At 38.3% G+C, this 14,541-nt stretch overlaps 1 protein-coding gene and 1 non-coding gene across 3 annotated transcripts in view; both read left to right on the forward strand.

Annotated features, from left to right (window-relative positions):
• The window catches only part of WDR43 (WD repeat domain 43), a 48,444-nt gene that overhangs the window by 9,034 nt on the left and 24,869 nt on the right, over positions 1-14,541 (forward strand). For both annotated transcript variants that reach the window (XM_064572045.1, XM_045884337.2), the window contains 3 exons: positions 2,887-3,008; positions 8,302-8,422; positions 9,199-9,338. In XM_064572045.1, coding sequence (XP_064428115.1) covers positions 2,887-3,008; positions 8,302-8,422; positions 9,199-9,338 — 383 coding nt within the window. The remainder of the gene's footprint in view (positions 1-2,886; positions 3,009-8,301; positions 8,423-9,198; positions 9,339-14,541) is intronic.
• LOC123852212 (small nucleolar RNA SNORD53/SNORD92) lies at positions 8,798-8,882 on the forward strand. Its single transcript, XR_006792820.1, has one exon. It is a non-coding gene; the product is annotated as a small nucleolar RNA SNORD53/SNORD92 (small nucleolar RNA).

The raw sequence follows: 14,541 nt of genomic DNA on the forward strand, positions 1-14,541 counted from the left end.
TTTGTTGTTACCCATTTTGTTTGCTGTTTACATGGATTCCCAAAATTACTGACTTGTAATTAATGAGTGAAAGGGTTTTAATGTTAAGGCTTTTTATGCATGGTATACGAATAGTTTCTGGAAGAGTTTTCTTGATTTTCTGTATCAGCAATGGAAAGAGTACCTGTATTCCAATAGCATTATTTCCACCATTGGATATGCCCATTAAAACAGCAAAAACATTAACAAAAGCTCAGCTGATTTGATAGATGAAAAATTCTGATTTCAAATCTGCCTTTCAAAGTATGTTTCAAAGTATTTTTATACAACTGTAAAACAAGTTAAAGCATTTAGATGTATAGATAGTAAGAAGGGAATTTCTCTTACTTTCTCCTCTCCAAGTCGAGTATTGTCCTCATGTAGGCTTTTACCCTACTGTGGTTGGGAGCCCATCCTTTGATTTGATCAGTCTTTCGTGGTGAGCAAGTACCTACAATCCAAGCAGTGTGATAGCTGCTTTATTCAGCTACTGTGGCAGTGGACATAATGCTAATGAAACCTAGAACTCCTTTTTAGATAATTTTGGTACTTCATGGGATTATACATTAATCTTTAACAGGGAATGAATGTATTAAAAAAATAACTAAGAGGGTCAGAGTAAGGAGTGTTGGGATGATTGGTGAAGTAGAAAGGGATCAGGCTTTGGAACTATTCTGTCCTGAGGTTGAGTCCTTTTAGTTATGTGGTCATGGGTAAGTAGTTGAACTTCTCATTTCTTAAATGGGTATTCTGTAACCTACCTTGCATGCTTTTTTGGGATTTAGATGTAATAGTATATTATAAGTGCCTAGTGCAGTGCCTGACATGTAATTGGTATTGTGCAAATGTTTGTTGAGTAAGTGAATGAGTGAATGGACAGTTGGTAGATTGTTTTTTAAATGGGTATAATAGCTCTTAGCAATGTATGATAGTGCCATTTTTTTCTGTAACCTTCCCAATGTGGGTATTATAATGCTAATAAGCAAAATGCTAGATGGACAGACTGAAAATGTTACTTTGTTTTGCTTTAATCTCTTGGATTACTAACTTTGAAAATTTTATTTTCTTACTGAATTTTTTCTATGGAATTTATGTTAATATCCTTTATTCAGTTCTTGTGTATGTGTCAATGATATAGGACTTAGTTCTTTGAATGGATAGCTCATACTAGTGAAAGGAAGTAGCTGAACTTAATATTTAGAAGTATTTTTCTTGGGATGCCTCGGGGGCTCAGTTGGTTAAGCGTCTTCCTTCGGCTCAGGTCATGATCCCAGTGTCCTGGGATCGAGTCCTGCATTGGGCTCCTTGCTCATTGGGAAGCCTGCTTCTCACTTTGCCACTCCCCCTGCTTGTGCGCTCTCTCTCTCTCTGACAAATAAAATCTTAAAAAAAAAGTGAGCAATCTATATAATAGAGTAGTGATTTTGAGTTTTATCCTTAGTTTACATATATACATGATGGTGATTCATGTATTCATTTAATTGTAATGTGAATTCAAGTAGAAAGAGTGAAAATCACAATTGCTCACAGTGTAAATTATTTTAGGACCTTATTCTGCTGAATGAGTTTGTCCTGGAATGTATGTGTGGTGGGTGGGAAAGTTGAACTTGTCCTTTCCCAGTTGATGTCTCCATTCCTGTTTGCTGCTGAGTGAGCGAGCATCTTGCTATGTTGAATATGTTTAGAGTATTGTTCATATGGTATCTTCCATAACACAAGGAAATACTTAGTGTTTACCTGAAGAAATAGTGGTTTCTTTCTTTTTTTTTTTCTTTTTAAGATTTTATTTATTTATTTGACAGAGAGCACAAGCAGGCAAAGCAGCAGGCAGAGGGAGAGGGAGAAGCAGGCTCTCTGCTGAGCAGGGAGCCAGACGCGGGGCTTGATCCCAGGACCCTGGGATCATGACCTGAGCCGAAGGCAGACGCTTAACGACTGAGCCACCCAGGCACCCCGAAACAGTGGTTTCTTTATTGAGAGATAGTTTTGGTAGTTTGTTTTTTAAAGGTTTTATTTATTTATTTGAGAGAGAGAGAGAGAGTATGCACGGGGGGGAGGGGAGGCAGAGGGCGAAGCAGACTCCCTGCTCAGCAGGGAGCCTGATTCAGGGCTCCATCCCAGGACCCTGAGATCATGGCCTGAGCCGAAGGCAGATGCTTAACCGACTGAGCCACCCAGGTGCCCCAGTTTTGGTAGTTTTTTTTAAAAGTGAGTGTGATTTTCAAAGATAGTTTTGACTAGACATGATTTTTATCTTAATACTTTAAACTCCAGGATTTGACTTTATTAGTTCACTCAAGTGTCATAAGGTTTTGCCACTGTACATGAAGTATTCTGTCTTAGTGCTGGCATTCCTTATTTATTTATTTATTTATTTATTTATTTATTTATTTATTTATTTATTTATTTGACAGAGAGAGACACAGTGAGAGAGGGAACACAAGCAGGGGGAGTGGGAGAGGGAGAAGCAGGCTTCCCGTGGAGCAGGGAGCCCGATGCAGGGCTCCATCCCAGGACCCTGGGACCATGACCTGAGCGGAAGGCAGACGCTTAATGACTGAGCCACCCAGGCGCCCCAGTGCTGGCATTCCTGTCAAAAACAAGTGGCATTTAGAACTAGCATTCTTTGACTTACGATGTGGAAGTATATTTTTTCAACAGAGAAGGGAAAGTTAACATTTGATGAATTTATAGATGATTTATCTCATTTTTGATGTTGGAAATAGATAGCTATAGGTTAGGGTGTTTTAAGTTGGGTTAAAGCCTATCTTTTTTGTTAACTGTTAGTAATGATTCTAGGATGCATAATTGTTATATCAGGCGCGGTTTTTTTTCTTTTAATCTTTTTTTTTTTTTTTAAATCTGTAGAGTGGTGGACATGACAACAAGGTTAATTGCATACAGTGGCATCAAGACAATGGCTGTTTGTATAGTTGTTCAGATGATAAACATATTGTGGAATGGAATACACAGACATGCAAAGTAAAGTGGTGAGTAATGTTGATGGTTCCATAGTACTGGAGGGGTAACTTCTTATTGTTGGAAACGCATTAGAGTTGGACAAATCAAGACTGTGTTCTTGGCTGTAGGTCAAATTTGATACTGGACACAGGAATATAGGTACTAAACTAGACTTTTCAAGGAATTTTTAATCAAATCAGGCATGCAAGATTTTAATACATAAACATTAAATAATGATACAAGAGTAAAATAATTGCACAAGAGATACCATAAGATAGCCTGCAATTACTGGTCAAATGAGCTGGATAGTGTTGGCAAGGCCTGGTGGAAGAGAGATTTCAGTTGGGCCTTCTAGGAGAGGTTAGATTTGGACAGAAGAGGGTGGGGGAAGGGAGATGGGCAGATGACAAGACCAAAGGCTAGGAGAAAGGGCAGTGAAAGATTTAGAGGATTTAACATACTAGGGAATAATGGCTGATAGAGGATATGGGCCAGAGTATCTTAAGAGTCTGGCCTTAACTGTCATAGGTAAAAATCTCAGACAACTCTACTAGTTCAAGTGTCTAATCCTATGATAAGCTTTGTAGTAGATGTTCAGTAAATGTTGAATTGATTCAACTTAGGCAGATGAGGACCCTAGGAAGGATGATGATGCTCATGGTCTTACAGCTAATGAGTGGCAGGGAAGTTCTTACACTGTTGTGAATTCTGGTACAGTGTTTTTTTTTATTTTGTTTTGTTTTTTTAAGATTTATTTATTTGAGAGAGAATGAGAGCGAGCGAGCACATGAGAGGGGGGAGGGTCAGAGGGAGAAGCAGACTCCCTGCTGACCAGGGAGCCCGATGCGGGACTTGATCCTGGGACATCCAGGCGCCCTCTGGGACAGTGTTTTTCTACTGTATTAAAACTATTTTCTTGGGCGCCTGAGTGGCTCAGTTGGTTAAGCGACTGCCTTCAGCTCAGGTCATGATCCTGGAGTCCCAGGATCGAGTCCCGCATCGGGCTCCCTGGTCAGCAGGGAGTCTGCTTCTCCCTCTGACCCTCCTCCCTCTCATGCTCTCTGTCTCTCATTCTCTCTGTCTCAAATAAATAAATAAAATCTTTAAAAAAAAAAAACAAAACTATTTTCTTGGAGTTTTAGATTCTATGTCGTAAACAGGAGAACACCACTAAAGGTAATGTCTTGGGAATAAAGTCACCAAGATAATGCTTTAGGAAAAGGTCATCTGCCAGCATTGTGTAGAGTAAATGGAAAGGAGCTGGTTCAAAGGCAGAGAAGCCATTAAAAAACAAAACAAAACCGAACAAGGCAGAGAAGCTAGATTCCAGGTGGTTGTAGTAGATCAAGTGTGGGATGGTAAGAGTGGGAAGTGAGAATGGAAAAGATACCAACTAAGAACATTTGGGTAGCATGGAAGGGGGTATTAAGTAACAGCAATAAGTTAAATGTAACTCTTCAGTTTTCAGCTTTGTGAACTTACTGGTGAGTAGAGGTGAGGTACAGTTCGTAGGAATTATGGTCAGAAGAGGGAAATGGTTTTGCGTTTTCAGACAAGTTGAATTTGAAATAATACATGAAAGGCAAGACTCAGCAGATGAGGTGGTGATAGAGGCTTAGAATTTGAAGGAGGGTTTGGGGCACCAAGTATAGATGAATAGGTCATCTGGCTAGAGGTTCGGTAGGTGTCTTCATTTACATGTGGCAGTAGTTTTCTCCACTGATGACTGTCAGAAACACCTGTGGAGATTCTTCCCCACTAGGTCTGGGGTGGGGACCATGCCAGTCTATTTTTAAAATGCTGTCTGGATGAGAGTTCATAATGTCAAGTACTTCACGTAGGGGCTACTAATGTTCAAGGCTCTGTTCACATTCTACACAGTGTTGGATTTTTTTTTTTTAACAATGTGAGGTAGGCTCTACAGTTGAGAAATAGGTTGGATCCGAGCCTGAGCTCATCCACACTATAGTCCCATAGGATATTGTTTCCAGCTTCATTCTTGGCATCCTTATGCTGCTGTTAAGATACTTTGGCCCATATCCTCTATCAGCCATTATTCCCTAGTATGTTAAATCCTCTAAATCTTTCACTGCCCTTTCTCCTAGCCTTTGGTCTTGTCATCTGCCCATCTCCCTTCCCCCACCCTCTTCTGTCCAAATCTAACCTTTCCTAGAAGGCCCAACTGAAATCTCTTCTCTTCCACCAGGCCTTGCCAACACTATCCAACTCATTTGACCAGTAATTGCATGGTATCTTATGGTATCTCTTGTGCAATTATTTTACTCTTGTATCATTGTTTAAAGTTTATGTATTAAAATCTTGCATGCCTGATTTGATTAAAAATTCCTTGAAAAGTCTAGTATCTACATTCCTCTCCATTTTAGGTGCTATATGTTGACTTCCTACTATGGAAGATGAGGATTTAGCTCTCGGCCTCTAGCCTCTCCCCTCTCCATTCTCCCAATATTGGTGCATCACAGTTTTTGATGAAGGACTATTCATTGTTTGCATTAAATATTATTACAGATGAGCCTTGTGCTCTACCAGGTTTTTTATTATTTCTTGGCATAAAACTGATTTTCTTGGGGTGTGTAATTGCCTTTTTGTTCATTTGCTTAGTTTTGTATATACCTATCATTAGCTCATTTTCACCCTCACGGTAGCATGTTATTTTGGGGCACATCAGTTAATCAGTTGTATTTATTTCTTGAAGGCTTCCCTCCAGTTTCATCTATTTCTTGGAGGATTTCTCCGCTTTCTTCCAGGATCTGCTGAACAGCAATGATCCTGGGATTTTCTTTCATTATCATTTTGAAAATTCTCTTGTCAGATGGAGCCTCTATGTCTTGGGTCCCATTTTTCTCTTTGTTGGGTTACTCTCTTCTTTTTTGTGAAACACACCAGTCGGTAGCTTCCTAAGAAAAGTATGAGGATGGTAAATTTAGTGAGATTTTGCTTGTCTACTAGCACCTTTATTGTATCCTCACAGTTGATTGATAGTTTGAAGATAATTTTAGGTTGGAAATAATTCTCCCTCAGGATTTTGAAGCATTGGTTTATTGGTTTATTTATTTGTTTCTGTTTCATTGGTTCTTAGCTTTCAGTACTAATTAACCTTATGTTCTAAAATATCCAGTGCATTTTTTATTTAGTCAGTGAATTACATTGGTGCACAGGGGACTGTTTAGCCCGGGAGTTCTGTGTTCTTCATTTTTCTTTTAGTGTGTATTTGACAATTTCATCCCTCTGTTGTCTTTGACCTTTCTCTAAGGACAACCTATTATTACTTAGATGTTGTATCCCTTAAATTTATTCTCTTATTTTCCCTTTTGTCCTTTTCTTTTGTTACTGGGGAGATTGTCTCAGTTTCATCTTCCACATCGTCTAGTGAATTTTTAAATTTCTCTAACCATTTTTTTTAACTTCTGGGAGCTTTGTTTTTCTTCTCTTAATTTTCTTTTTGTTGCACCGTGTTTCTTTCATGGATATAATATTTTCTAACTCTCTGAAGATAATTAAAGGATTTAAAGTATTTTTCTTTTATTCCTTACATCATCTCCCTCTTGAGGATGTGTTTTGATTTTTGTTTGATTTTAGCCTCTTTTATGTTAAAGGCATTCTTCGAATGACTGAGGATCCTTGGGTGCCTGTCACTATTTGAAAATGAAACATTAAAAAGCTGATTGGAAGGCCGGTGTGGGTGGGTGGCTCAGTTGCTGGGTTTCATTTGTAGAGTGATGGGGAAGCCTTCAAATGTCAGTATCGATACTGTGTGGGTTATTACTTTGGCACCAGTCACATTTCCTAGAGAGGAATCTTTCAGTCTAGTGCTTTTCAAGCTCTGATGTGCATGTGAATTACTTGTGCAGACAGAGCTGTTTTAATAGGTCCAGGTGGGGTTTGGGAATCAAAGTCTAATCAGTCTCCAGCTGATGCCGGTGTAGGAGGTTACAGTGTGAGGTGCACAGCTTTTACTGGGGGGTGGGAGGGAGCTGTGGCAGTGGTGTTAGTTCTCTGCTGGCGTGTTAGTGCTGAGTGGCGAGGTGGACGCAGGGAGCTTGTCAGGTGGTGATCCTGTCTTTTTTATATATGTTAAGTGAATAGGTGTGGAATAAGGAATATAAAATGTCAAAGCTCTTGGGCAATTTGAAAAATTGTCAAAAGTATTAGGAGCTGAAAAGGGTAAAGGAAAAGGTCTCCTACATTATTGCTGCATCTCCTTGATTACTTGAATCAAGTAATCGTTTTCATGTTTATTGACAGTTTGAATTTCTTGTATGAATTGCCTGTTTATATCTTTTGTGTATTTTTATTTTGAGTTCTTTTTTTTTTTTGAACTTGAGCTAATTCTTGAATATAGAGTGTTTATGTATTCTGAATATTAATCCTTTTCTTACATATTTTTGGTATTTTCTAGTCTTTTGAATTTATTTTTTGTTTTTATTTATTTTTAAAGATTTTATTTATTTATTTGAGATAAGAGAGCTTGAAGGGGTGGAGGAGGAGGGGGAGAGGGAGAGAGAGAAGCATATTCCCCGTTGAGCAGGGAACCTGGTGCGGGGCTTGATCCTAGGACCCTGAGATCATGACCTGAGCCGAAGGCAGATGCTTAACTGAGCCACCCAGGTACCCTTAGCCTTTTGCCTTTAAGTTTGTGACTTATTTTGTGGTACAGAAGTTTTATTTATTTAAATCAGGTTATTTTGCTGTTATGATTTCTGGTTTGTAACTGCTTTGGAAGGCCTTTCGAAAGGGATAGAATGGACTTGTGGTGGTCCTGGTATCCAGTCTGGTAATTTCCTGGGCATTAACAAAATCTACTTCATAGATCACAAGATACACCACTACCCATTTTACATTCTTAAAACTCTTACTCTTCCATTTTCTGGAACCTCTTGAGAATCTGTTTTATTGGGCAGGCAGGCTTTACCTTAATATCAAAGATTAGTCACCTGACAGGCTTTTAAGGAATGTAATGTGGCATAGAACCTTAAGTGATATTTTTATTTATTTTTTTATTATTATTTTTTAAGATTTTATTTATTTATTTGGCAGAGAGAGACACAGCGAGAGGGGAACACAAGCAGGGGGAGGGGGAGAGGGAGAAGCAGGCTTCCCGCTGAGCAGAGAGCCCAATGTGGGGCTCAGTCCCAGAACCCTGGGATCATGACCTAAGCCGAAGGCAGACGCTTAACGACTGAGCCACCCAGGTGCCCCTTAAGTGATATTTTTAATGCCTGATTTGCTTTTTGCTATCTTTTTGCTCTGAGTAAAGTTTTCTCCCTATTCACTGAGGCATTTTTGTTTCTCTTCACAATACAGCAAATGGAAAGGCGACAATAGCAGTGTCAGCTCCCTGTGTATCAGCCCAGATGGAAAGATGTTGCTTTCAGCTGGTCGAACAATCAAACTGTGGGTTTTGGAGACCAAAGAAATCTACAGAGTGAGTGAATCAAATTAGTTGTAAGCCTAACAGTCATCTAGAGTAAGGATGGAGAAGGGCAGAAAGTCTCAGCTGTAGCATACTGTTGTAAGAATACAGATTTGTTATTTTCAGGCATATCAAATAGTGGAATCAGTAGACAAAAGTTAGCCTCCAAACCTGGTTTGTTGATACTAAATAGGTTAGATGTGTTCATTTCACATGCATTTGAAAAACGAATAGAACAAATAAGTAGAATTTGAATTAAAAATCTTTTCTGCTGTGGAATGATAGTAGTTTTGATTTCTAGCTTATATCCAGCATTTAGTACATTTACAGTATTTGACTATGGAGACGTAGTATTACGTTTTGAGTGTGCTCAGGGGTGTACTTTTGGTGCTGTGATGATGCCCTAAAATTGTGGTTTCGACTCACTGAGAGTAAAATGAGGACCTACAATTCCTTGGCTGTGTCTGAGCACCCAGACACCCCTTTAAACACCGATAGAATTAAGTGGATCTTTAATGCAAAAAATGGAAGAAAGAAAGATTGTGGGTAGGGCCCTGGGAGTTAGAAGGACGTCCTGATTTTTCAGTATTTTCAGATGGGAGTTTTAGTGAGAGGAATATATATAGCACAAATAGCCTCAGTTGCTTAGAATTAAATTTAGCTGTTACCTTTAGTCTGGAGTTCTGATTTCAGATGTGGCTCATATGTATTGCTTATGGTCCAGATGGACTCTTTAATTTTTGTTACTGCTCTGTTCCCTCTCCTAAATGAGATTTAACTTTCTCTAGCACTTCACAGGCCATGCAACGCCAGTTTCGTCACTCATCTTCACTACTATCAGACCTCCTAATGAGAGCCAACCCTTTGATGGAATCACTGGTCTTTATTTCTTGTCTGGAGCAGTACATGACCGGTTACTCAATGTCTGGTATGTAGTCTTTTGGATCCGGAGGTAGCATTGCCTTGAAAGAATGTGTCACAACTTGTATAGTTAATATAGATGATGAATGTGAGACTTAACTATTGTATTTAGTATTAGATTTACCTTGACTTGTAATGAAGAATTGAGCCTGCCTAAAAAACAGATCTTTATGAGAAAAATTTAAGAGCATTATATAACAGAAACTCCTTTTTGCTTGTTTAGGGGTAGAGCAGTCTGAATATTTTTGTGATTGGGCAAATTATAAATAACCTTCTTAAAAAAATTGGGATAATCTCTGATTTTATTGAAATAGATAGGACTTCTGGGTTAGTGCAGTAATGTCTATTTACTGATCTTTTACTGAAGACATTTAATTCCTTGGCTTTGTATGAAAATTCCCAATTAGGCACCCCCACCCCCCTGTTTTTTTGTTTTGTTTTGTTTTTCTTCTGTTTTTTGCAATAGTTGCTGTTACTAATTTTCCTTGGAACTCCCTTTTTCTCCCCCCCAGGATTTTAAGTAGTTGACAACCAGTGTGGGGCTTGAACTTAACAACCCCAAAATCAAGAGTCACGTGCTCTGTTGACTGAGTCAGCCAGGCGCCCCTGGCTTGCTAGCTTGCTCGCTTTATTTATTTATTTATTTATCTATCTATCTATTTATTTATTTATTTAAATTCAGTTAGCCAACTATAGTACGTCATTAGTTTTGATGTAATGTTCAGTGATTCATTAGTTGCATAATAACACCCAGGGCTCATCACATCACCCAGTTGGCCCCCCCGCCACAACGTTTGTTTCCCCGAGTCAAGAGTCTCTTATGTTTTCTCTCCCTCTCTGATTTCTTCCCAGTTTTCCCTCCCTTCCCCTATGTCCTCTGCACTATTCCTTATATTCCACATATGAGTGAAACCTAGCACTACATTTATTTATTTATTTATTTATTAATCATTTTTAAAGATTTTATTTATTTGATAAAGAGACAGTGAGAGAGGGAACACAAGCAGGGGGAGTGGGAGAGGGAGAAGCACGCTCCCCTCGGAGCAGGGAGCCCCGAGACACGGGGCTCTATCCCAGGACCCTGGGATCATGACCTGAGCCGAAGGCAGACACTTAACGACTGAGCCACCCAGGCGCCCCCGGCACTACTTTTAAAAGTAAAAATTAATTTGGTATTAAATGGCTGTTGGAAAGTTTTTAATTTTTAGAAAACAAGAGTTTTCTTAGATTTTATGAGATCTGATGGTGAAGCTTTTTTTTTTTTTTTTTTTAAACGTGCTTAATGGACAGAATAATGGAGATTTAAAAAATAAGTAGTGGGGCGCCTGGGTGGCTCAGATGGTTAAGTGTCTGCCTTCGGCTCAGGTCATGATCCCGGGGTCCTGGGATCGAGTCCCACATCTGGCTCCTTGCTCAGCAGGAAGCCGGCTTCTCCCTTTCCCACTCCCCCTGCTTGTGTTCCCTCTCTTGCTGTCTCTCTCTCTGTCAAATAAATAAATAAAATCTTTAAAAATAATAATGATAAAATAAAAAACAAGTAGTTTCTCATCTTAGTAATCAATTAGTTGAGCTTGTTCTTGACCATATAAAGTTACTATGAATTTACACCAAATAATACTCATAGAAGTAGGCCTCATCAAATACGTAATCTTGACATAGTTGGGTGGAGACAGGTTCATGAGGCTTAATGTGGACCTCTGTTCACCTTCAGACTAGCAGCTGAGCCATAGTTCCTAATTATGCCTCTGCTAATCACATCGTGTTGGTTTTCTGTCCTGTGTTTGGTTTTTGAGGTGTGCCTATTGGGCTAATTCCTTTTCGTTCTATGTATTAGTAAAGCTAGAAAGTTAAAATATACCACCAGAGCCTCCTGATATTACTCAGATGTTTCAGTCTTTTCTGTTTTTCTTTTAAATTTTTTCATTAATTAGAGTGCATGTGTGTATGTGCACAAGTTGGGGGGCGTGCACAGGGAGAGGGAGCAAACTCCCCGGTGAGCAGCATTGTGGGGCTCGATCCCTGGACCTTGAGATCATGACCTGAGCCGAAGGCAGGCACTTAATGGACTGAGCCACCCAGGCACCCACAGGTGTTTCGGTCTTAAAAATGCTTCAACTCTTTGGCTCCCTAGACCTAGGGGTCTCCAACTACAAAATTTTTTCTATAAAATAAAAGTTGATTTCTGTTGTCTTAACATCCCTCAAATAGTGTGTGTATGCCTGAGGGCTTCCTAATTACAGAGGAGTAAACTTGAAAAATTACAAAACCGTATTAAAAGGCTGCCCCAGAGGGCCATTTATGGAAAACTTTGTGTTTTGGTAGGTAGAACAAGCCTAAGGTTGCCTAATAATTACCTTTGAAAGACATACGTCTTTTAGGAAATAACATTTAAGGTTTCTTGCTGCTGAATGAAAAAATTAAACAAAAAAAGACTTTGATATTACTGTAAGGACAGTACTATCTCCTACTGAGGAAATAAGATAACAGTTTCTTCTGTATAAAGTAGTCTGTGGGCAGTGATTTTGAACATGTATAAAAGGTTTCGAGTTAGAATTAGTGTTTTATGAAGAATTTATAAATGGAAATACTTAGAATTGGTCAGATAAACTCTTAATTTTCTTCTAGACACAAAAATATTGAAAGATTGTTTCCTGGTGAATGCATAAAGTCTCACTAGTTGATAAAAAACTGATTTTGAATTGAGTTTGCAAATCATTTTTGTTACTGCTACTCAGTCATTTTTTAGTTATTTTGCCTTAAATTTTTAAAATGCCTTTATTGAGGTATAATTGGTGTATAGTTGCATGTTTTCTTCCTCTTTTTTAACAGTATTATCCTAATTTTTTCCCAGCTTTATTGAGATATAATTGACATATAACATTGTGTAAGTTTCAGGTGTACAGTGTGATGATTTGATACACGTGTATATTGCAAAGTGATTACCAGGGTTAGTTACTATCTCCATCACCTCACTAATTACCATTTCTTTTTTGTGGCAAGAATGTTTTAAGATCTATTTTCTTAGTAACTTTGAAGTATATAATACAGTATTGTTAACTATAACCACCATGTTGTACATTAGATCTCCAGACCTTATTCATCTTATAGTTGAAAGTTTGTACTGTTTCACCAACATCCTTTCTCCATTTCTCCTGCTCTCCAGGACCTGGGGACCACCATTCTCCTATTTCTATATATTATGAATAAATTGCACATATTCAAAGTATACAATTTGATAAAGTTTTAACATATGTATACATCCATGAAATCAGTTACCACAATTGACAGTGACCATGTGCATTGCTCCTAAGAGTTTCTTCATATCCCTTTATAATCTGCATCCCCACTCCAGTCACCAGACTTGTTGACATGTTTGGGACATTACAAATAAAGCTATTATGGACATTTGGGTATAATCTTTCTACGGACATATGATTCATTTCTCTTGGGTAAATAAATACTTAGGAGTGTAGTGGGGGGATCATAATGATAGGTGTATATTTAACTTTTTAAGAAATTGCCGAATTTGGGCGCCTGGCTGTCTCAGTCAGAACATGTGACTCTTGATTTCAGGGTTGTGACTTCAAGTCCCACTTTGGGCTTAGAGCCTATGAAAAAAAGAGGAAAAAAAAGAAATTGTCAAGTTTTTTCAAAGTGGTTGTACCATTTTACATTCTAACTAGCTGTGTATAAAGAGTGTGAATTCATATTTTCACCAGTGCTTGATATATCATTTAATTTTAGCCATTTTAATAGGTATGTAGTGCTACCCCACTGTGGTTTTAATTTGCATTTCCCTAATCGCCACTGATGTTGAAAATCTTTTATGTGCCTGTTTGCTATCTGGATATGTTTCTTGATGAGTGTCTATTCAAATATTTTGGCCTATTTTTTATTCGGTTTGTTTTCTTACTGAGTTTTGAGAATTCTGTGTATATTCTGAATATAAACCCATTAATCAGGTATATGCTTTGCAAATATTTTCTCCTACTATGTGCCTTGTCTTTTTGAAGAGATGTTTTTAATTTTGATGAAGTCCAGATCATGTTTAGAGATCTTTGCTTAATCCAAGGTCACAAAGATTTTCTCCTGAAAGTTTTAGTTTTTTTTTTTTTAATTTATTTGACAGAGAGATAGCACAAGTAGGCAGAGCGGCAGGCAGAGGGAGAGGGAGAAGCAGGCTCTCTGCTGAGCAGGGAGCCCGATGCGGGGCTGAAAGTTGTAGTTTTAAGTCTTGCATTTGATTCTGTGGTCTGTTTGAGTTAATTTCTGTATATGGTGCAAAGATGCATGGTATTTTTTTTTTTTTTTAAGGTTTTATTTAAATTCCAGTTAGTTAATATAAAGTGTAATACTAGTTTCTGGTGTACAATATAATGACTCAGCACTTCCATATAGCACCTGGTACTCATCACAAGTGTACTCTTTTTCTTTTTTTCCTCAGAGAGAGCAGGGTGTGGTGGGGGCGGGAGGGGGGGCACGGGGCAGAGAGAGAATCTTAAGCAGGCCCCACCATGTCATTGCAAATGGCAAGATTTCATTCTTTTTTATGGCTGAGTAATACTCCATTGTGTGTGTGTGTATGTATGTGTGTGTCACATCTTTATCCATTCATCAATCGGTGGACACTTGGGCTGTTTCTGTAATTTGGCTACTGGAGATATTATTGTAGAAACATCAGGGTGCATGTATCCCTTTGAATTAGTATTTTTGTGTTCTTTGGGTAAATAGCTAGTAGTGCGATTGCTGGATCACTTTTTGAGGAACCTGCATGCTTTTTTCCAGGATGACCACACAAAAGTTTGCATTCCCAAAGAATGGATGGAGATGTATATTTTGGTATTGGGAATATCCACTGGTCCCAGTACCATTTGTTGAAAAGACTATTTCCAATGAACTGGTTTTACATATATACATGGGTATACACACACAGTCAGTTCTCGATATTTGCAGTTGTATAGTTGTATAAAGTCCTCATGAGCACTGAGTTGGTGATACTGAACTATTATTATTCCTCTGGGAAATACAGGGTTAGGTTTCTGTAAGCCTCGTTGGTCACGTCTTTGTCATCTAATCAATACATAACCTTGTTTTATGTGTTTCTGTTTAAAAATACTTTGTTTTATATACACACACACGTATATATAACTAGTGGTGTGTAACTATATACACACTCTGACAATAATTAATCAGCTGTATAATATAGTTGA

Source organism: Mirounga angustirostris, unplaced genomic scaffold (genome assembly GCF_029215605.1).
Source record: "Mirounga angustirostris isolate CCGP_5_RB_7025 unplaced genomic scaffold, mMirAng1.0.hap1 SCAF_10, whole genome shotgun sequence".
In the NCBI taxonomy this organism is placed as follows: domain Eukaryota; kingdom Metazoa; phylum Chordata; class Mammalia; order Carnivora; family Phocidae; genus Mirounga; species Mirounga angustirostris.